The 24,940-nt window shown below is 32.8% G+C and overlaps 1 protein-coding gene across 1 annotated transcript; it reads left to right on the top strand.

Annotated features, from left to right (window-relative positions):
- Positions 1 to 20,395: 20,395 nt before the first annotated feature.
- On the top strand, positions 20,396 to 22,065 carry LOC130444264 (THAP domain-containing protein 3-like). The gene is made up of 3 exons (XM_056779335.1): positions 20,396 to 20,698; positions 20,979 to 21,250; positions 21,386 to 22,065. The coding sequence occupies exons 2-3, from the start codon at positions 21,007 to 21,009 to the stop codon at positions 21,916 to 21,918; spliced, it is 777 nt and encodes a 258-aa protein (XP_056635313.1). The 5' UTR covers positions 20,396 to 20,698; positions 20,979 to 21,006; the 3' UTR covers positions 21,919 to 22,065.
- Positions 22,066 to 24,940: the final 2,875 nt, after the last annotated feature.

Here is a 24,940-nt window from a genome sequence, read left to right on the forward strand (position 1 = left end):
ATTATATAATACGTAAAATATTTTATATCAGCGAGTTAAAAAAAAAAGTCAATTGTCTTAGCATATATACATTTTTCTAAACATGACAACGTCGAAATATGATTTTATATTCATTCGCTTATTTAGTAGGCCACGCTTCAAGAATATAGCGTGCCATCTAGTATCAAAACATCAGTTTAACTAACAATTTCCTACTTAATTATGACAGTAGCGACATCTACTACATTTAAACGCAAACTACTATATCGGTAAAGTCGGTATTCATAATTTTAAATGTTATTTAGTCGTATAGTTTCGTCAATCAGCAATAGATGTCTGTAGTAGTATATAATTATATCTTATAATCGAAAAATAATAAAAAAAAGTTAAAACAAAGTAATATTTATATTTTTTAAAAATTGTATATTTGATATTGAGTGTCAATTTTGATACATATAGATTTGTTTATATTTCTTTCGAAAACGATTTAGCTGCGCCATCTGCGTTTCAAAGAAATAAGTTATAATTATTAAAATTGAAAATATGTGAAGATGGTGCTCACGGATAGTTTAAAATCAAAAGTGATACGGAGATTTTTATTGCGGTTTTGATATCGCGACGAAAAAAAAATTTGAGGTTATTTAAAATTAATACGTAAAAGATAGGATCAAGTATAATAAAAACCGTGTCATCCTCGTGTATTAAATAAGCTTGAAATTCATCGAAAACTTAGTCAAATTCATTTTAAAATTAGTCTCGATGGTACAGAGCCGTAACGACTTGAATTAAAAAAATTATTAACCAAATTTAATTGAATGAATAGTTTTTTTTTAAATTATTATTCTATATAATAGAAGATTCTAAATTTTTTTACTCGTAAACCACTTTCAAAATACTTATTCCTAGTTTTAGTTGATACATTTAAACAATATTACTAACTCGTCAATAAAACCGGATTTACCTATCGAAATTCAAGATGCTTCTCTTGGAGAGTTTCCCGTGGACCCCTGGGGGTGCACTTAGACCACTTTGGGAACACCACTGGGAACTAAACGCTGTACTATTTCGTAAGGGATCGTTATTTATAATATGTATAAGATGAAAGTTATTTTTTTTGTGGATTATCTAGTAATCTTTATTTTCATACCTTGGTCTCTAGTTACAGGGACGGAAATTTAACATTTACTCCCTAGTATACGCACGAATTACACTATAAGGGATGAAGTATGAATTTGCAGCCTTTCGCGTCGGAATTTTCATTTAGTGCTACTCGTTTTATATATTTAAATTCTTCATTTTATTTCATCACGTTTTACATACATTTGACGCTAGTCCGTTCCTGTTGTTTTGTTCTAAGATGAGCTTTGTAAAAATATCTGAATCCATTACCAATTGCGGTTTTTTGGTTAGTTATTCTTTTTCATTTTCTCGAGAGTTATTTTCATATAGAAAATAATTGCCGGTCATTGTGGAAAAAAAAAGTGTGGTAGTTTTTTTTTTCATACGGTTTATAACAAAAGAATGAACTGAGAAAAAAAAATAATTTGTTCTCGTAGCGCGGTTTCAGATACGCAACAAGATGGATTTTCATAAATGTGAAGAAACTAATGAAGTTCTTTATTGAGACGATAAGCACATGTCACAATTTTTTTACCGTATTATAAAGAGTGTCTCATATATAATGTCAAATGTTTATCCATTAAATTATCATACGAAAAGAAAATCTTAATATTCTAAATATACCCCATCGTATTATATGTATCACCATGGATTTGAATAAATAGTAATCTGACGGTGCAAGGTCTGGACTAAATGCTGGATGCGAAAGTTACATCAAGTTCTTTGATCTTACGTGGTAATCAATCAAGACATAATATTAAAATATTGAATCCCAGGAATATTACTACGTATATATATAGATATTTAAAGACGTCGACATTCATTTTCTCGTGGAAGTCATCGGTACAAGTCACTGGTCCCGTTTTAACCGCCGTTGTCCCTTTCCCAATGGTTGACATAAACCAGTATTTTACCAAAATTTATATGGTACATCACGTGGTTCAATTAGACCATCGATATGCTAGAAGGAATTGAAACTTTTTACGTATACAACAAATGTTTTTATTGTGATCTTTCAATCCATTTTCCCGATATTGGGATGTCTGTCTTATATAAGTAACAGAATAATGATTATTTTGGGGAAAATCTACGATATATTCTGATTTTCTTTTTTGCGTATATCTATTAAATAAGTTTTTTGTTATCGATTTTATTGAAACTTTACATTTCTCATAATTTACCTCCGAAATTTTGACAAATAACTAACGAAACTTTTTAGGCGTTGACGGTTTCGTCGGTGGTTATGGTATGTACTTTTAATAACATTCAATTAATTTTTTAACATTAATTAGCTATAAACTAGAAGATTGAGGGGCGCTGGTGTTTTTTCATTATTTCATTTTTTCGTTTTTCATTATTGAAAACGTTTGTTCGCACAAATAGCTTGTACTAAACATAGCCATTATTTTCTGGGCGAGGGAAACTAATTTGGGTATTGTGTCCTAGATAAGGACTTACAAAATTCCAATTTGCTGGTGTTCAAAAATAGTTGGTTCAAATGAGTAGTGCATTCGACGACAGTTGGACTTACGGGTTTTATGCCCGATGTGTACTGCTTTTACTGCCAATTCGTGAGAATGTAATTGTACTTAATTTTTGTTTGCTGGTCGCGAGCCGGATTTCAACGCTTTGCGGGTCGGAGATGGCCCGCGGGCCGTAGATTCCCCATCCCTGGTCTAGTTGGTAATTGTATACCCGAAAAAGATGTTGATGAGCAGCAACTGAGGTTGGAGGAAGACAAGCTAATTGAACTTGCTTTTTTACTTTTGGTACTTATGTTTAACGAAACTTCCATATCTTCTATATTTATCTAAGCGGGTCGTTTTTTTAGGAGCTCCGTACATAGAAAGAAGAAAGCGAATGCCGTTAGTGGTAATTTCTTGTCGAGTTGAATAACTGTTTTCAAAAACAGCACATTGAACTAAATTTTGTTTTTCAATCATTTTACCCCCCTGTAAAATGCAGACTGGGTTCCTTTTTACCTGATATTCTTAAAGTTATAACTTATGTATATTTTATATTTGAAGTGTAAGTTATAATGATCGATAGAAAAATATTTTGACATATATTACAACTTTTACAACTATTTGAATCGTTATATCTCAGAAACGGTGGCTCGTAGAAAAAAAAGTGTCGATACGTTTTTTATAGATAATTTTATGATCTACAATTTTTGTCTGAGGTATTTTTATGATAAAACTGACCGTTTTGCTGAAAACTGCAAAAAACTCATTTTTTCGACCTTTGACCTCGAATAAATTTTTTTGCAAAAAAGGAAGGGATGAGTAACTTTCTGATTTTATTTATAATCATATTTTGAACGATTTCACCGATTTTCAACTTATTGCGAATTGATGTAACTTCACTTTTATTTTTTGGTCCAATTTGTCCGGACTATATTCTTTAAATATAACAAATCGAATGCAATATTTTTTTTGATTGACTCAAATATTCAAATAATCGTTATTCTATCAACTTCACGCTTTCACGTGTCGATATCGATAGACGAAACAAGTTTAGGAAGATGATGATGAGATGGTATATTATCGACAAGTGAAGCGGAACCATTGTTTTTGTTCATTTGAACGCACGTACCTCATTACTGGCGGGAAGTGTGTGGCTCGTTCACAATGCGTTCGATGCGGTGAACCACCTATACCTGAACCGAAAAAGAAGAAACAACAAAAAAAAACAACGATATTCTTTCGAAACAACAATGATGCGTTACGGTCCATCACCTTATTAGTTTGTTAAGATACGAATATTATGAATGAAAAAAAAACGATGATTTCATGAAAAAAAAATCATTTTTTTTAATAGACATAAGAGACGATCAACGAAATGAATAGTAAACAATTTGTCCAGGTTCGCATTACAATATTTAATTTTGAAAATCAGTGAAACATTTGAAAGTATAGATAAACAACAACAATATACAAAAAATTAATCCCTTGGAATTACTAAATGGGGTATTATACATGATTATAGAAAAAATATTAAAATTAAAAATACAGACAAGATCTAAACCGTTGTGGAATTGATAGTGATTTTTTTGATAACAGTTTTTGTCAAAGATGAAAATTCATGTTCGTATTTAATTTTACTGAAATTATATTCGCTTGTTATATTAAGTACAGCTCTGTAATTGATACGACGGGCTCTTTATTTACGTTTCTAAACCGATTTTTGTTTTACAAGAGTATTTGTAATAACATTTTCAATAGTCAAAAATTTATTGAGACCTGAAAGTTTTATTTGAAATTATTTCTTGAAATCGACTAAATGAATGCCGAAATGTCATTTAGAAGACGCTTAATCGGTTCCGGGAAGACAAAGAAGTAGTAACAACCGCTATTTACCATCTACGGTTTATAAAAAATCTCGTAATATCTGCTGAATTTTGAAAAAGCAGCGTTCATAATATTACACTTTTTTTAACAAAAAAAACGTAAAATTTGAAATCCTGTATCAAGGCCTCTTTATGAGACCTTGGTAGCACTCTATGGACTTGAAATAACGTCCCTGAATGAATTTTTTTTCATTAAAAAGAACCATATTCTATATCTAACTGTATATCGTATAGCATTGAAGTGAACGAGAGAAAATGAAATTAAAACTGATTTATATGAAAATAAATCTCTCATTTCGTGTTTTTTTTATCAAAATATACGGCGCCGATTGACTTATACATACCATCAATTTTTTTTTTAAATATCATTAATACAAACAGCCCTCATTTGGCCGCTTCGCTATTCCCACGCAAAATAATTTAAAACAATACATTAAACTATTTTCAATTTGTAATTATCTGAATCTCGAAGGGACCCTTATGTATATTTATAATAAGTATCGAAACATGGATGGAACATACTCGAATTTATCGCGAGGATATTGGGAAAAGTGGATGAAAAAATTTCGATGTTTTGACTGTTCAAAAATGTTTTTGTTTGAACTGATTTCATATTGTCGTTTTCTACGATTTTTTCAAACATTTCTGTCAATTGTTGGCGCACCATTCAAATCTACGTTCCATGTTTCTTTTCCCCAAACGACACGAGTTTTTGTTTGTCAAATTAACGGGGTATCAAACGCGAACAAATCTTTTTGACAGCCAAAAGTTATTTATTATTAATACTAGAGATGTGTCGCGGTATCAACATTTTACGATTCTCGATATCGATACCTAAAAAATCGATTATCGATACCGATACCATCGATGTATAATATCCCACTGTTAGTCCTAACCTTAACCTTAACGTACGTCAATGGCGACAGAACTCAACAAAACGCGCCTAGCTTTCCGATGATTATTTGTGCATTTTCAAGTCCCAACAACTCCCGATTTGAAGTGCATATTTTATCGATATATCTTAGTTGACAGTACGGCGCATTAGAAATTCTAAAATATTCCATCTGGCGAATGATTTATGCGACTATGATGCCGCCACTGGCACTGCCTAGGCTACTTGATCCTAGGTTATTTTTTTTCAGTTAAAATCGAAAGGTACCGCCGAATTAAAATGCAACTAATTAAAAAATTCATTCGTACAAGAGAAATTTAAAAATATAAAATAAAAAGTAGGCAGTTTTATTTATAAATAAAATATTTTCATTTTGGTAAAAGGGAATCGATAACTGGAAGAATTTAATAACAAGTTGAGCACCCAAGATGAAGCAGAACTGTTTACTCATGCAGGCCGAAGCCACTTGAGAATTTGTGGCATGAACACAAATCTACGCAGTTTATTGGAGCCTCACTTCACCTCATCAACCGACTCACGTTGAATCATCAGCCTCTGTCCCAACTTTATCCCAGCTTAATACTTGTTCAATTGCAAGGCAATCACATATATAAATGGAAATAGAAAGTTGTTTTGTGTCAGGTGGTTCCGTCCATGTCTTTGTCTACGTCTACACTACACTACACCAACGAAAGAGCTGGATTATTCAGCAATTATTAATCAGTTCCTGTGCTACACTAGAGTACACCGTTTCAGCTCTGGTACATGAACAGTGAACGTTGATTAAGCCTATCAATTTGTTGTTTCTCGCTTATTCATATCAATAATATCGATAAATCATGTTTTTACGTAACCTTATATTAAATAAAAATTTCACTCTGAATCCTTGTATCTATGCCAGGATTTGGTTTCCGTAGTCGGTCGTTGTCGCAGGATAACATATAAGAAGGGCCCCGCGTGTGTTATGCCGATACATTATCGGGTATGACATTAAGCTTACTACAAAGGACCAAAAGGACGATACGAGTAGTCGACTTCCTGTTTTTGGCTTTCGATATATGTAGATACTAAGGAATTTCCAATTTTAAATTAGAAAATGTCACTGAGTATTATATATTTCGATATATATATGGTTAGCCGCAAAAACTTTCGCTTTTTACTGATAGAGACCTATACTATTAGTTGTGGGTTAATTTTAAACGTCTTGGGCTAGTTAAGAAGCTTGATATTTAGATCACAAATCACAAAGTAACATAGTTCGAAAACAATCATGGAGCAAACACGATTAACCAGCAAAAACCACATGGAAAGCTGAAATACAACAAAAAAAGTTCGTACTATTAGTTTGGTGGGATTACAAAGATGTTGTGGTTTTTGAGCTGCTTCCAAGAAACCAAACGATCAATTCTGATGTTTACTATCAACAATTAATGAAACTGGATGAAGCAATCAATGAAAAACGACCAGAATTGTCGAACCGGAAAGGTTTAGTGATAATGCAAAGCCTCACACATCTTTAACAACTCGTGGGAAACTATTGGAGCTTGGCTGTGGTTTTTAAGCTACTTCCAAGTAACCAAACGATCAATTCTGATGTTTACTATCAACAATTAATGAAACTGGATGAAGGAATCAATTAAAAACGACCAGAATTGTCGAATCAGAAAGGTTTAGTGATAATGCAAAGCCTCACACATCTTTAACAACTCGTGGGAAACTATTGCACCTTGACTGTGGTTTTTAAGCTACTTCCAAGTAGCCAAACGATCAATTCTGATGTTTACTATCAACAATTGATGAAACTGGATGAAGGAATCAATTAAAAACGACCAGAATTGTCGAATCGGAAAGGTTTAGTGATAATGCAAATCCTCACACATCTTTAACAACTCGTGGGAAACTATTGGAGCTTGGCTCTGGTTTTTAAGCTACTTCCAAGTAACCAAACGATCAATTCTGATGTTTACTATCAACAATTAATGAAACTGGATGAAGGAATCAATGAAAAACGACCAGAATTGTCGAATCGGAAAGGTTTAGTGATAATGCAAAGCCTCACACATCTTTAACAACTCGTGGGAAACTATTGCACCTTGACTGTGGTTTTTAAGCTACTTCCAAGTAACCAAACGATCAATTCTGATGTTTACTATCAACAATTAATGAAACTGGATGAAGGAATCAATGAAAAACGACCAGAATTGTCGAATCGGAAAGGTTTAGTGATAATGCAGAGCCTCACACATCTTTAACAACTCGTGGGAAACTATTGCACCTTGACTGTGGTTTTTAAGCTACTTCCAAGTAACCAAACGATCAATTCTGATGTTTACTATCAACAATTAATGAAACTGGATGAAGCAATCAATGAAAAACGACCAGAATTGTCGAATCGAAAAGGTTTAGTGATAATGCAAATCCTCACACATCTTTAACAACTCGTGGGAAACTATTGGAGCTTGGCTCTGGTTTTTAAGCTACTTCCAAGTAACCAAACGATCAATTCTGATGTTTACTATCAACAATTAATGAAACTGGATGAAGGAATCAATGAAAAACGACCAGAATTGTCGAACCGGAAAGGTTTAGTGATAATGCAAAGCCTCACACATCTTTAACAACTCGTGGGAAACTATTGCACCTTGACTGTGGTTTTTAAGCTACTTCCAAGTAACCAAACGATCAATTCTGATGTTTACTATCAACAATTAATGAAACTGGATGAAGGAATCAATGAAAAACGACCAGAATTGTCGAATCGGAAAGGTTTAGTGATAATGCAGAGCCTCACACATCTTTAACAACTCGTGGGAAACTATTGCACCTTGACTGTGGTTTTTAAGCTACTTCCAAGTAACCAAACGATCAATTCTGATGTTTACTATCAACAATTAATGAAACTGGATGAAGCAATCAATGAAAAACGACCAGAATTGTCGAACCGGAAAGGTTTAGTGATAATGCAAAGCCTCACACATCTTTAACAACTCGTGGGAAACTATTGGAGCTTGGCTGTGGTTTTTAAGCTACTTCCAAGTAACCAAACGATCAATTCTGATGTTTACTATCAACAATTAATGAAACTGGATGAAGGAATCAATTAAAAACGACCAGAATTGTCGAATCGGAAAGGTTTAGTGATAATGCAAAGCCTCACACATCTTTAACAACTCGTGGGAAACTATTGCACCTTGACTGTGGTTTTTAAGCTACTTCCAAGTAGCCAAACGATCAATTCTGATGTTTACTATCAACAATTAATGAAACTGGATGAAGGAATCAATTAAAAACGACCAGAATTGTCGAATCAGAAAGGTTTAGTGATAATGCAAAGCCTCACACATCTTTAACAACTCGTGGGAAACTATTGCACCTTGACTGTGGTTTTTAAGCTACTTCCAAGTAGCCAAACGATCAATTCTGATGTTTACTATCAACAATTAATGAAACTGGATGAAGGAATCAATGAAAAACGACCAGAATTGTCGAATCGGAAAGGTTTAGTGATAATGCAAAGCCTCACACATCTTTAACAACTCGTGGGAAACTATTGGAGCTTGGCTCTGGTTTTTAAGCTACTTCCAAGTAACCAAACGATCAATTCTGATGTTTACTATCAACAATTAATGAAACTGGATGAAGGAATCAATGAAAAACGACCAGAATTGTCGAACCGGAAAGGTTTAGTGATAATGCAAAGCCTCACACATCTTTAACAACTCGTGGGAAACTATTGGAGCTTGGCTGTGGTTTTTAAGCTACTTCCAAGTAACCAAACGATCAATTCTGATGTTTACTATCAACAATTAATGAAACTGGATGAAGGAATCAATTAAAAACGACCAGAATTGTCGAATCAGAAAGGTTTAGTGATAATGCAAAGCCTCACACATCTTTAACAACTCGTGGGAAACTATTGCACCTTGACTGTGGTTTTTAAGCTACTTCCAAGTAGCCAAACGATCAATTCTGATGTTTACTATCAACAATTAATGAAACTGGATGAAGGAATCAATGAAAAACGACCAGAATTGTCGAATCGGAAAGGTTTAGTGATAATGCAGAGCCTCACACATCTTTAACAACTCGTGGGAAACTATTGCACCTTGACTGTGGTTTTTAAGCTACTTCCAAGTAACCAAACGATCAATTCTGATGTTTACTATCAACAATTAATGAAACTGGATGAAGGAATCAATTAAAAACGACCAGAATTGTCGAATCGGAAAGGTTTAGTGATAATGCAAAGCCTCACACATCTTTAACAACTCGTGGGAAACTATTGGAGCTTGGCTCTGGTTTTTAAGCTACTTCCAAGTAACCAAACGATCAATTCTGATGTTTACTATCAACAATTAATGAAACTGGATGAAGGAATCAATTAAAAACGACCAGAATTGTCGAATCGGAAAGGTTTAGTGATAATGCAAAGCCTCACACATCTTTAACAACTCGTGGGAAACTATTGGAGCTTGACTGTGGTTTTTAAGCTACTTCCAAGTAGCCAAACGATCAATTCTGATGTTTACTATCAACAATTAATGAAACTGGATGAAGGAATCAATTAAAAACGACCAGAATTGTCGAATCAGAAAGGTTTAGTGATAATGCAAAGCCTCACACATCTTTAACAACTCGTGGGAAACTATTGCACCTTGACTGTGGTTTTTAAGCTACTTCCAAGTAGCCAAACGATCAATTCTGATGTTTACTATCAACAATTAATGAAACTGGATGAAGGAATCAATGAAAAACGACCAGAATTGTCGAACCGGAAAGGTTTAGTGATAATGCAAAGCCTCACACATCTTTAACAACTCGTGGGAAACTATTGCACCTTGACTGTGGTTTTTAAGCTACTTCCAAGTAACCAAACGATCAATTCTGATGTTTACTATCAACAATTAATGAAACTGGATGAAGGAATCAATGAAAAACGACCAGAATTGTCGAATCGGAAAGGTTTAGTGATAATGCAGAGCCTCACACATCTTTAACAACTCGTGGGAAACTATTGCACCTTGACTGTGGTTTTTAAGCTACTTCCAAGTAACCAAACGATCAATTCTGATGTTTACTATCAACAATTAATGAAACTGGATGAAGCAATCAATGAAAAACGACCAGAATTGTCAAATCGGAAAGGTTTAGTGATAATGCAAAGCCTCACACATCTTTAACAACTCGTGGGAAACTATTGGAGCTTGGCTGTGGTTTTTAAGCTACTTCCAAGTAACCAAACGATCAATTCTGATGTTTACTATCAACAATTAATGAAACTGGATGAAGGAATCAATTAAAAACGACCAGAATTGTCGAATCGGAAAGGTTTAGTGATAATGCAAAGCCTCACACATCTTTAACAACTCGTGGGAAACTATTGCACCTTGACTGTGGTTTTTAAGCTACTTCCAAGTAGCCAAACGATCAATTCTGATGTTTACTATCAACAATTAATGAAACTGGATGAAGGAATCAATTAAAAACGACCAGAATTGTCGAATCAGAAAGGTTTAGTGATAATGCAAAGCCTCACACATCTTTAACAACTCGTGGGAAACTATTGCACCTTGACTGTGGTTTTTAAGCTACTTCCAAGTAGCCAAACGATCAATTCTGATGTTTACTATCAACAATTAATGAAACTGGATGAAGGAATCAATGAAAAACGACCAGAATTGTCGAATCGGAAAGGTTTAGTGATAATGCAAAGCCTCACACATCTTTAACAACTCGTGGGAAACTATTGCACCTTGACTGTGGTTTTTAAGCTACTTCCAAGTAACCAAACGATCAATTCTGATGTTTACTATCAACAATTAATGAAACTGGATGAAGGAATCAATGAAAAACGACCAGAATTGTCGAATCGGAAAGGTTTAGTGATAATGCAGAGCCTCACACATCTTTAACAACTCGTGGGAAACTATTGCACCTTGACTGTGGTTTTTAAGCTACTTCCAAGTAACCAAACGATCAATTCTGATGTTTACTATCAACAATTAATGAAACTGGATGAAGCAATCAATGAAAAACGACCAGAATTGTCGAATCGAAAAGGTTTAGTGATAATGCAAATCCTCACACATCTTTAACAACTCGTGGGAAACTATTGGAGCTTGGCTCTGGTTTTTAAGCTACTTCCAAGTAACCAAACGATCAATTCTGATGTTTACTATCAACAATTAATGAAACTGGATGAAGGAATCAATGAAAAACGACCAGAATTGTCGAATCGAAAAGGTTTAGTGATAATGCAAATCCTCACACATCTTTAACAACTCGTGGGAAACTATTGGAGCTTGGCTGTGGTTTTTAAGCTACTTCCAAGTAACCAAACGATCAATTCTGATGTTTACTATCAACAATTAATGAAACTGGATGAAGGAATCAATGAAAAACGACCAGAATTGTCAAATCGGAAAGGTTTAGTGATAATGCAAATCCTCACACATCTTTAACAACTCGTGGGAAACTATTGGAGCTTGGCTGTGGTTTTTAAGCTACTTCCAAGTAACCAAACGATCAATTCTGATGTTTACTATCAACAATTAATGAAACTGGATGAAGGAATCAATGAAAAACGACCAGAATTGTCGAATCGGAAAGGTTTAGTGATAATGCAAAGCCTCACACATCTTTAACAACTCGTGGGAAACTATTGGAGCTTGGCTGTGGTTTTTAAGCTACTTCCAAGTAACCAAACGATCAATTCTGATGTTTACTATCAACAATTAATGAAACTGGATGAAGGAATCAATTAAAAACGACCAGAATTGTCGAATCAGAAAGGTTTAGTGATAATGCAAAGCCTCACACATCTTTAACAACTCGTGGGAAACTATTGCACCTTGACTGTGGTTTTTAAGCTACTTCCAAGTAGCCAAACGATCAATTCTGATGTTTACTATCAACAATTAATGAAACTGGATGAAGGAATCAATGAAAAACGACCAGAATTGTCGAATCGGAAAGGTTTAGTGATAATGCAAAGCCTCACACATCTTTAACAACTCGTGGGAAACTATTGCACCTTGACTGTGGTTTTTAAGCTACTTCCAAGTAACCAAACGATCAATTCTGATGTTTACTATCAACAATTAATGAAACTGGATGAAGGAATCAATGAAAAACGACCAGAATTGTCGAATCGGAAAGGTTTAGTGATAATGCAGAGCCTCACACATCTTTAACAACTCGTGGGAAACTATTGCACCTTGACTGTGGTTTTTAAGCTACTTCCAAGTAACCAAACGATCAATTCTGATGTTTACTATCAACAATTAATGAAACTGGATGAAGCAATCAATGAAAAACGACCAGAATTGTCAAATCGGAAAGGTTTAGTGATAATGCAAAGCCTCACACATCTTTAACAACTCGTGGGAAACTATTGGAGCTTGGCTGTGGTTTTTAAGCTACTTCCAAGTAACCAAACGATCAATTCTGATGTTTACTATCAACAATTAATGAAACTGGATGAAGGAATCAATTAAAAACGACCAGAATTGTCGAATCGGAAAGGTTTAGTGATAATGCAAAGCCTCACACATCTTTAACAACTCGTGGGAAACTATTGCACCTTGACTGTGGTTTTTAAGCTACTTCCAAGTAACCAAACGATCAATTCTGATGTTTACTATCAACAATTAATGAAACTGGATGAAGGAATCAATGAAAAACGACCAGAATTGTCAAATCGGAAAGGTTTAGTGATAATGCAAATCCTCACACATCTTTAACAACTCGTGGGAAACTATTGGAGCTTGGCTGTGGTTTTTAAGCTACTTCCAAGTAACCAAACGATCAATTCTGATGTTTACTATCAACAATTAATGAAACTGGATGAAGGAATCAATGAAAAACGACCAGAATTGTCGAATCGGAAAGGTTTAGTGATAATGCAAAGCCTCACACATCTTTAACAACTCGTGGGAAACTATTGGAGCTTGGCTGTGGTTTTTAAGCTACTTCCAAGTAACCAAACGATCAATTCTGATGTTTACTATTAACAATTAATGAAACTGAATGAAGGAATCAATGAAAAACGACCAGAATTGTCGAATCGGAAAGGTTTAGTGATAATGCAAATCCTCACACATCTTTAACAACTCGTGGGAAACTATTGGAGCTTGGCTGTGGTTTTTAAGCTACTTCCAAGTAACCAAACGATCAATTCTGATGTTTACTATCAACAATTAATGAAACTGGATGAAGGAATCAATGAAAAACGACCAGAATTGTCGAATCGGAAAGGTTTAGTGATAATGCAAAGCCTCACACATCTTTAACAACTCGTGGGAAACTATTGGAGCTTGGCTGTGGTTTTTAAGCTACTTCCAAGTAACCAAACGATCAATTCTGATGTTTACTATTAACAATTAATGAAACTGAATGAAGGAATCAATGAAAAACGACCAGAATTGTCGAATCGGAAAGGTTTAGTGATAATGCAAATCCTCACACATCTTTAACAACTCGTGGGAAACTATTGGAGCTTGGCTGTGGTTTTTAAGCTACTTCCAAGTAACCAAACGATCAATTCTGATGTTTACTATCAACAATTAATGAAACTGGATGAAGCAATCAATGAAAAACGACCAGAATTGTCGAATCGGAAAGGTTTATTAATAATGCAAAGCCTCACACATCTTCAACAACTCGTGGGAAACTATTGGAGCTTGGCTGGGAAGTGATGCCACATCTCCCATATAACCTTGATCTGGCATCATCTGATTACCAATTATTTCGAATTTTGCATAATTCTTTGAATGGCCAAACTTTCATAATTAACGATGACCTTCAATCGCACTTGGTTCAGTTTTTTGCTGATAAAGACTAGAAATTTTATGAGCGCGTAATCATGAAGCTGAAATTGATCTCAAAAGGTCATTGAACGAAATGAAAGATTTATAATTGATTAAAAACTATTCTTGGTTAATAAAAAGTATTCAGTTTTGAAATACAAAATCGAAATTACTTTCTCCCCAACTAATATATATGAATGACTAATCTAACAAAAATTTGAAAAAAAAAATATAATTCCGATGTGAAATTGTATTCAAACATGTTCAGAACCGAATTAAAACAAAAAATGATCTATGGAGAATACGTCATTCATTTTTTTCTACTGTATCCCCATTTTTTTTTTAAATTTAAATGAAGTGAAGGATTGATAGAAAGACCTTATTTATATTATTACGACTTAACTATTAGATTGATTCAATTAATGTTAAATTAGAACATCGATATCCTGGAAAGGTTTGAAACATTTTCATCTATATAATAAATGTTGTTTTGTGATCTTTCAATCTATTTCCTTAATATTGAGATGTTTGTCTTATATTAGCATCACCATTAAGATAATAATTGACGATTTGGTGTTTGGTATTTTAGATAAAAATTTACTATATATTCTGTTTTTGTTTTATGTGTATATCTATGTGAAGAAATAGTATTTCTTTAGTTTTAATACGGTTTACTTTATTTACCTGTAGGTTATGATGTCTATGATAGATCTGTCATGGATGTCATAAATGTCACCGTCACAAGTGTCAATTTTGATTGACAGAATAAGATAATAGAGGTTAATTAATGTAGGTCAAGAAATCTCGCTTATTTAAGGAAGAATTGAAGAAATAAACATTAAATGTCGTTTTTTTGTTATTTAGGTGAGATTTAATTATGTAATATAATGTTTTTAGAGCAACAACACATGTGTTTATTTCAATTAATTTGAAAATCATCTTACAAAACGACATTTAATGTTTATTACTTCAACTCTTTCTTGAATAAGCGATATTTCTTGACCTACATTAATTAACCTCTATTATCTTATTGTAATCAATCAAAATTGACACTTGTGACAGTGACATTTGTGACATCCATGACAGATCTATCATAGACATCATAACCTACAGGTAAATAAAGTAAACCGTATTAAAACTAAAGAAATACTATTTCTTTACATCTATTAAATAAACTTGGCATTTTTGAGGATTTTTCTTATGTATATTAATCAAAATTTCATTAAATATTTAGATTATTCTGTGTAACGATATTTAAAATGATGGTACTAAATGTTGGATTAGTTAGTAGGTTTTTATACCCCATATAAAAATAAACTATAATCTTCAAATTTCGATATTAGTATCTAAAAATCATTTATTCTTAAACAAATTATGTATATAAATAAATCTAATATGAGTAAAAGTTTTCCTTAATAGATTTTCTTACTAATGTTGTCTCTAATTTCCGGAACTAAGATCTAGGATCGGGGACCACCCTTGAAGCAATCTTCCCCAAAGTGAGTCGGGAACTCCCGAACCGATGACAACGGGGCTTACCTAATGATCCAACTGAAATTAACGTGGCAATCTTCTTTGATGAATTAGCACTAGTAATGAATGGAACTTGTAAGAAAAATACCCGAGGGAATAATGGGAGTGTCATTACGATATTGGTGATGAATCTGCACAAATATAACTTTAGTTTTATTTGTCTTATATAATTCCTCGATTTTACTTTATTATAAAATAACTTTTTGGTTGTTTACGTCCCCGATATTTCTCCGCCCACGTAACGCGATTTATCAAGTGGATAATTGAGTTTTGTAAAGTGTTTTAATTAGGAATCGCATCAATGGAACGTATTTGTTTCGCATGATTCGGAATTAGGATCAGATCAAGACGAATTCTAGTGGAATAAGTAGTAAATAACCAAGAATTTCCTATCTGTATTCAAGACCAAATAAATACGAAAATAATGATCGACACCAGCCGATTAAAATCATCGATTAATTCAAAAATGCTTAATAAAGATTTTAAAACAAAAAATTTTGGTAGTTTACGTCGAAATACAGAAAAACTTTAGGGGAAAGACGTAGAAAGCGATAAACTTTGAGATTGAAATCGTATATTTGACATGCGGTTATAAATAGAAATCTAAGAATTAGGGAAAATTAAAATATATTTTTCATGATACATACAACTGAATTATAAATTATTCCTACTATTCTATCATTTCCTGTTAACGTTAACAAAGATTTGATATCAGAAAAACGGGATTCTTGATACGATTTATCAAATCAATAGGTTACTTTTCTTCTTCTTTTTTCTTAAGACTTAGTCTTCTTTCTTCTACTATTCAGTGTCTTAAGAAACAGATGTCTAGCTTACGTGACATTTCTTGGAAGGCTGCTCCTCGAATCAAGGTAAGAAATGTACATTTTGTGATAGAAAACATAAAATGGAAAAACTTACTTGAATGCGATAATAAATAGCTTCGAAATAGTATACTCAACAACATTTTGGACGAATGATGTGTCCACAAATTCATTGACAAGTGAAATTAAGGTTAAATAATGACAGTTTATTATTGACAGTGATGTAATTAAATAAAAGGTTAAAAATCTTACACTTGACGAAAGTGCTGATGCAATGTATTCATGAATATTCTACAAGTTTAAATAATATGCTGGTAGGGCTTGACCACGATCTTCAGTGCAATGCTCGGCATCAATAGACAAAACCTGGATACAGAATGGAAAACTAAAATACAGTATGTCGTAGAATGGACGGACGTGTCACTAACGTCGAAAATATATCCCGATCAACGATATTCTGGGGACGATGATTAACAAACTTTATTTAACAATTAATCATACTTTGACGTTTTAACCGAGTTTATTTGCTATGAAACACGGATCTATTTAAACAATCTAAAGATGAAACATTTACCAGAAACCGTTGCAACGAGTGTTCGAAATCCGCCCAGATAATGGAGTTATTAATGCAAATATGAATGTGGTATTGAACTTACACCAAATTCAGCATTTAGTATGACAATTTTTGCATATAAGCCCAAAGAATGATGCCAAAAAGCTTGCTGAATGCACTCTATATAACGTCATATTCTCTAATGAAATGATACGAATTTGTAAAGTTACGTGATGATAAAACACTTAGAAGAAAAGTTAATAAGCTTAAAAATTAATAAACATTCACATATATCCAACAAACTGTCCTACTGGTCTTTCACGAGTGGTACTAAATCACGTCCATACGTAGTACGATTAACCAGTACTCAATCTTGATCTCAAACCGTTATGGAACAAATAATCTAGTAATTGAAAGCTTTACAGCATCCAGTTGAAGATCTAGATCAACTGTCATTTATACTATAGGATCAATTTTGAGTATGCCAAGAAGATAAACCAACCAACAAATTATATAATTAACTTTTTGGCTTTTTCTTTTAAAATCGTTATTCTGTCTCTTACTATCCAAATTGTTTCTCAATTATTTCTCGATCGGTAATTTCCGGTTGAATTTAATTCCGGCAAACTCGTATCCGCATCGGGGGTGGCATAGATTATAGATTTAATCAGCGGGAGTCATTTGGGCGTATCAGGATCGAATCACTCGCTAAAGTGGTTTGAAAAAATTCTCGGGAAAAAATAATTCAATTAAATAAGTTTTGCCTTTAGGAGTAATCAAGGGTGACGAAGGATTCTATCGGGTGTACCGTTAGATCTGTTATGGTGTAATTAAAATAGAACAATTTGACAATAACAATATTAATAAATAAATATAAATATTTATAATTTGATATGGATTGATTGTTTTTCAAAACCAATTGTCGATTGAGATACCTCCAAAATATGTGATTTGAACGCATATATCGCTTCTTCAGGATCCTCTAGGATACCAAACCAGGAAAGTACGGTAGATAACCCATCAACTGAAAGTCTTGTCATGGTGGGGAATGATTAGTTTTGTGCGATTGGTTTCCCTGATAAATAACTGCTGGTGTACTATTCAAAAGTAGCTTTTGTGGGATTTGATTCGCTCGAAAGATCCACACGATCGATTTTTGTCCGGTTCATATGCTTGGATCCATGATTCGTCGACTATCACGATCTTATAGACTTCGGAAAACCAGCGAAACACGCTGTCGTCGAACCCTCGTAGCTACTTTATAATTTATAGATCAATCATATTTCCTTTGAGTAAGTTAAATCAAAATTTTAATTAACGGGGGTTGACTACTTTTATGAAAATTGGTATGTTGATTAATGCAAATGATAGGCCATTAAATGTCGAGCTTCCCGCTAGGCCCGTTTAGCATTATGAGATATTAATTGTGAACAACCATTATTATTATGTCATTAGCACTTCGCGAGCGGCTTTTTATCAGTCTAGTTATTTGCATTAATTTGAATTTATTTTTCAAATTTCGTATTTCGTTATTCTTTCAAAGTAAATGTTACGGCGAACATTGAGTTGTTTGAATTCTTGAAAATAACTTTAGTAAGATACCAAAAATTTGGAGAGTGACTCATATTTTCATCGAAGTATAACTTTGCGGGTCCAAAGGAAAAGGAAATTCACCAATCATAGACGTTACGTATTATATATAACGTTTTTAATTCAATTGTATCCAATCCAAGCTTTGCTAAAGATTATCACAGATACAAATACTGTATTATTTCTTCTTTTTCCGTCAATCTTATGATAATTGACTATTTGAAGGTTATCAATTCTCGATTAATTCTATGGTTTTTCGTATATAGATATATATCTGTGATCGTGATGTTTTTATTCCGTACAACGTGGATGTTAATGTCGATGGTTGTGGAGCGTTATTATACGTTCGAAAAACAGTTCATAATCAATGGGAAATTACGAGTAATTTCGGGGATAATTGAATAAGTCATTTTCTTGACTGATATTTGCAAAGTTGTAGTGGATTTGTTTCGAAAAAAAAAAAATTGCGGATCATCCTGACTGCATTAGAAATATCACACTCAAAATTTCAATCCGCGATCGAGATAATTGATAAGCGACGTTATTGTCAATAACGTAATTTTAATTGATTACGTCATTGTTGATTTCGTCTATTATATACTGTTAGAGAAAGATTTAACCTATAGTTAAGTCAATATCTTCATTCACAACTACAACGTTTCATTTTGATTTGAACCTTGTAGTTTTTTATCGAACGTGCAGCTTAGACAATTTTTTTTATTTAGTAAGTAGAAGTATTTTTGCCGGTATTAAAAAATTCAACAACTTTTAAAAAAGGAATTCAATGAAAACCAATATTGCCTGTTTAGAATTTTTTTAATTGTGATTTCGTCATTTTTAGCTTGTAGAGTTGATAAAACCTGTATAATATATGAGACAATTACATCAGATCGGAAGATTTATTACATATAAATCATTATTATGAAAACTATTATCGAATTTACATTCTAACATTTGTATTATTAGTTCAATATAATAACTTTGATTTACGAGTAAACATAATTGCATTAAAACTGATACACACGACCACAATATTTAATAGCTGTCAATTAATTTTGTTTTAATTTCTACAGCGGCATCTTCAACGTTATTTAGTGTCTGAATCGCGCCAAAAATATAATTTCTTATTGAAATACATGTCAAAGTAAAGTGTAGATATAGTTATCAAAAATCCTAACCTCAAATTTCACTTAACAAATTGAATAAAATTGGTACTTGCAATATCATTTCGTAAGATGTTTAAAAGCGAAAATGTCATAAAGTAAATAAATATAATAAATAGCAACATCTCTGTACACTTTCGTTCAATTAGACAAAACATTAAATTACAAGCAACTACTTGAAATTAATTAACTGATAACTTGGAAGCGTTTTCTTTTCCCTGCAATGTGGTCACATAAATTACTCGATCTAATGGGATTAATTAGCTCTCTTTCTTCTATAGCCGTGTCTACTAAACCGAAATAAGGAAAAAAAGTACGAAATAGAAATTAATTTGATAAAATACGAAGTATATTCGTTGATTTTTTGGAAATTTCAGTAGTTTCTGGAACACACTGTTTACACTACACCTACACTCATAATCACACTGTCGAACACGCATTTCGATAACTTAGTTATCGAAGCTCACGTCAAACAGTGTGATTGTAAGTGTTGGTGTAGTGATACTGTAAACAGTCTATGCAATATTAGTTTATGTTGATTAGAAATCAAATGTCTATAACAAATTGTGAGGTCTAAGACCATGAATAGTTCACCAATAGGATTGATCAATCCCATAAGACGTACATACGCCAATTCTTGAGCCAAGGTCAAGTGATGCTTACGTCACCTGCAGACCTCGACGGCTTGTTTACCATTTACGCTGTGCGGTATTGCTTGTGTTTTTGTTAATTCGAAAAGGTCGTACAAGTGATTGAAGAGTTGGAAATTCGTTTTTTACTTAGTTCTACGTTTTAAAAACTATTATTTGTGTGTATTATATATGTGGAGAATAGTGAACAAAGACAATATTATTGTTTAAGGCAAAATAATCTTGTGAGACTTTCAAGGGTAGGTAAAAATGTTTTGTTATATTAAAGCTGGATTTAAATAGCAAAATAAAAATTAAAATCCAAGTCAGTTACTGGCTGAAAGAAAACCAGCTGAGCAGAAATGACAATTTAATTGGCTTATTTAAATTTCTATTCTTTATACACCACAATAAAAAATTAAAAAAATGGGCGAATCATAACAGCGTTTTTGGTCGGTTGGTTTGCATTTGTCCAGCAACTAATCTAGATTTTTATTTTACTTTTTTTTGCTAAATGATACTTTGTTTGTTTGATTTTAGTGCATGTAGTATATGTCCAAAAATCAAAATGCCTGGTACACGTTGTGCTGTGTATGGTTGTGGTAATACCTATAAAACAAGGCAGCAAGAACATGAATATTTTATATTTCATCGGTTTCCCAAAGCTAAAGATCTTGTTTCCCAAACTATGAGAAAAGAATGGATATTACGATGCAAACGGGAAGATAAATTTAACCCTGATACTAGCTACATCTGCTCAGTTCATTTCACAGAAAAGGATTATGAAAGAGACTTACAGAATGAATTATTAGGTTGGTGAATTATTTAATTGTTTAGTGTAATAGTTTATAGCTTTCAAAGTCTATACTGTCCCAAAATGATTTTGGTAATGAAATTTAGTAACTCAATTTGTTCATAAATATATATAATATGTATATGTATTTTAGGTTTACCACTACGAAAAATATTGAAAAAAACCGCTGTTCCTACTTTGGGATTGTATTCAAAAAAATCAACAAGTGAAGCTAGTAGTTCAAGCATCAGTTCCAGAGAAGAAAGACTGGCCAAACGAAATGCAAAGGAGGAAGTGAACAAACTTTTAAAAGTAGCCACGTTAACAGCTCCTATTAATACTTTTTCTGATGATACCGAAGACCATAATCCTAAATCTTTTGGAAGTATTCAGTTTGAAGAGCATGTACCAGAGCCTTCCACTTCATCAACCCCCAACTTTGTCCCAGAAAACTATGATTATAAGGCTTTGTACAATGAGTCTGTAGAGAAATATGAAAAGTTAGAAAGACAGTATGCTCTTTTAAAATCCAGAAGTAATATAAAAAGCACAAATATCAAAAAACTTAATGGGGGGATGAAGATGACGGCAGAAAAACTGGAAAAAAAATGTTCAAAATTACTCATTGACAGATTTCTACCTATCTCTTTATTTTATATATATCTGATATTTTATTATTTTTCTTAAATTTAATAATTTAGATTATTATTAGAAATATTTTTCATAAATCAGTTTAAATCATTTCATTTGTTTTTACTTTTTAATTTTTAGTTTAAAGTTTGTTAATGGCTTCTGTTTTACTAATTATAAAATACAGATCATTTTAAAAAATAATTCATTTTCTTTAATTTCTTTTCTTCATTGTATACCTATTATAAATGGAACTTAAAATTAACTGAATAATTGGAAATTGGATTTTAAATTAATATTAATTCATAATAATGAATAAAACTTAAAAAAATAACTGTATTTTTGTTAAAATTGGCCTTTAAACTCATCAAATAGTCTAGCTCAACAAAGAGTTAAGACCGGTCGAGGTCTGCAGGTGACGTCACGTATGGCGATTTTTCGCACGCACATGGCAGACACATTCAGTTTATTGAGCAATCCTATTGGTGAACTATTCTTGGTCTAAGACTATGAGAGATTCAGTGATGTGAAGTTAGGTTAGAGCGTTCAAACACTTGCTTTCTATAGAAGTCGTGAAGTCGAGGCTATGCTACGTTCAGGGGAAAGTATTACTTCGTGTTCCATTGTATAGACGACAACATCCTACAGAAGGTGTATAAAACATATTTTATCACGAAAATCTATTGATTCTTATTGTGTTTCAAAACATAATTGAAAGTAATAAGAATATAATTTGGTAGGACTTGAAATTAAAATCTTAAAATAATCTGATTGAATCTTTTATTTCACGATGAACTTTGAGTTCTACGGGGGTTGTTAACTTTGTTTCGCCTTTAGTCGACTCATATTTTGTTATAATAACTTCAGTATTAATAAAAATAACGTTTATATTGGAAAGTTTTGGAATTGGTTAAGTTAGGTTAGGTTAGGTTAGGTTAAAAAAATAACTTCTAGAACTAAATTGGCATGATGAGCAACTAGAATAATGGTTTGTTATCACGTGACGACACAATCCAAAAACTTTTATTGCAAGATTTTGTTTTTTTATAGTTTAGAGTAAATTTCATTGTTTTTAATTGTTCCTACTAGTTTATCCACGAAATTTTTGTGAATTTACGCTGGGGTCGGTATTTTTAAAATATACGATGTTGATTGATGTGACCCTAATTCTTAAAACGAAAATGTAGTGAAAGTGACGCCATTTTTGACCAAACTTAATTTAATTCGTAGATTTGTAGTTATGGTAGCATAGTCGCTCCCGTCTTCTCCCCATCATGTTCTTTGTAAAATTTTAAGATGAAAATAATAAGACAGTTGACAATAAGCTTATAAAGACTCTCGCGTATGGTAGAAGAAATATTAATCTTTGTTGACGTCGTTGGAAAAGTAAGTGATTTATAAGGGTGAGGAATGCGGCGACTCGAGGGGTTCAAAGAAAATGAGCCAGATCGTTTGCAACTCCTTTAACCGCACGCCAAGTAAATTAGCTACCTGTGAATGTTCCCATTCCTCATTCTGTGTACGAGGAATTTCTAGGGGAATTTAAATTCGATGTAGTGATGACAAAAGTTAGGTTAGGTTAGAATAATTTCGCGAACGATCTTTATATGTTATGATTTTTTTGTAATTATTAAAGACAAAAATAAATCTACTTCTATGGTTTTCTTATTTGCTATATTACACAATGTTCGTTAACACATTTTCCCTTCAGTAGCCGGGCCATTCGCCGACGTTTCAATTTTTTGCGTTAATTAAGGCCGCTTCTAATAGGAGTTTTTGCCGGTCCTCATGAGTGAAGAGCAGATTAGCCTGGTTACAACGAAGGTCCAATGATGCTGGCGGTGTTCTGTCCGCGTTCGCCATAATAGAGATGGGATTCAAATAATTTCCGTTCCAAAAAATACATTTTTCAAATCACAAATTTATTTACATACAATACTAAATTTTAATAACATTCAGTGTTTTTGTGTAAGCACAGTTAAAATTTTACAGGGTGTCTTATAAATAATGTGTAATGGAAATTTTTTTATAGGAAAGAGGTTTGTTGGAGTTGGCCTTGATATAGGAGCTGCTCCTCTGCAGAGCTGGAGTTTTAGAGGTTACGTGGGGTTGATCATTTGCTAGTAGAAAACGGTTTGTTTCTGTTTTATACCAAAAATTCTGCGTATACCGTAAAATTTCAGAACTTTCCCCAGACGCAATGTCGCGAACTTTGTTTTTCATATAACTTTGGCAACACTGTGAGAGTGTCCTAACGGTCTCGAAGGGAAAAAGACAATAATTGTCCAAAAGTGGGATCAAAGACACTTGATTGTGGCGAGAAAAGCATTTCCCAACAAATTCTATTGAATTCTTCCATTAAATCTTCAAGTTTTAAAGAAGATGTAATTGCCTTATTGTGAAAAACTAATCAGGGTGAAACTTTGAGAAAAGAAAAGAAAACTACACTGAAAATAAAACTTGGAAAATAATAAATAAAATGAAATTGTAATGATGACTTTTTTAAAGTTTTTCTATTAAAAAATCTTTTACTGTATCAAGTTTTCATTTTTTTTTATTAAAAATATTTTTGTTTGCTTTTTAAACTCCCATACATGCAGAAACCTTTTTAAAAACAGTATCTGTGGGTAAAACTGATTATTGACGTTATTAACATTGTTTTTTGGTAATTTTAAGCATTTCTTCAAGCGAAATGAGGCAAAAACCAGAATTTGTACGTCTACTGTACTCTAACAACACTTTTTGTTTAAAAAAAAAACGCCAATAAGCTTCTTTTGAAGCTGCTCATTTCATTTAATATGTCGGTGAAAATTTCGAAATAATTTAATGAAAAACAAACACGCTAGAGGAAGCTGTCATTTGTCATTTTTGGAAATTGAAAGTTAATATAGTTATAAGCAGGAAATTGAATCAAATTATCAACTAAAATAAAATAACGAAATTCCAATTATGTCTGTTTGTTTTAAAAAACTATTATTATTCATATTTTTAATATTACGAACTAAAAATTAGTTACCATCTCTATTCCAGTTCCACAATCATGTTACTCAGCGGATGAATGACCACGTCATTAGCTACC

The sequence above is a fragment of the Diorhabda sublineata genome, chromosome 1 (genome assembly GCF_026230105.1).
Source record: "Diorhabda sublineata isolate icDioSubl1.1 chromosome 1, icDioSubl1.1, whole genome shotgun sequence".
NCBI lineage: Eukaryota > Metazoa > Arthropoda > Insecta > Coleoptera > Chrysomelidae > Diorhabda > Diorhabda sublineata.

Bases quoted from the DNA above. Each gene is read 5' to 3' on its own strand.
- LOC130444264 (XM_056779335.1), top strand. From the start codon at position 21,007: ATGCCTGGTACACGTTGTGCTGTGTATGGTTGTGGTAATACCTATAAA. The intron at 21,251-21,385 runs GTTGGTGAATTA...TATGTATTTTAG, and splicing joins CTTACAGAATGAATTATTAG to GTTTACCACTACGAAAAATA.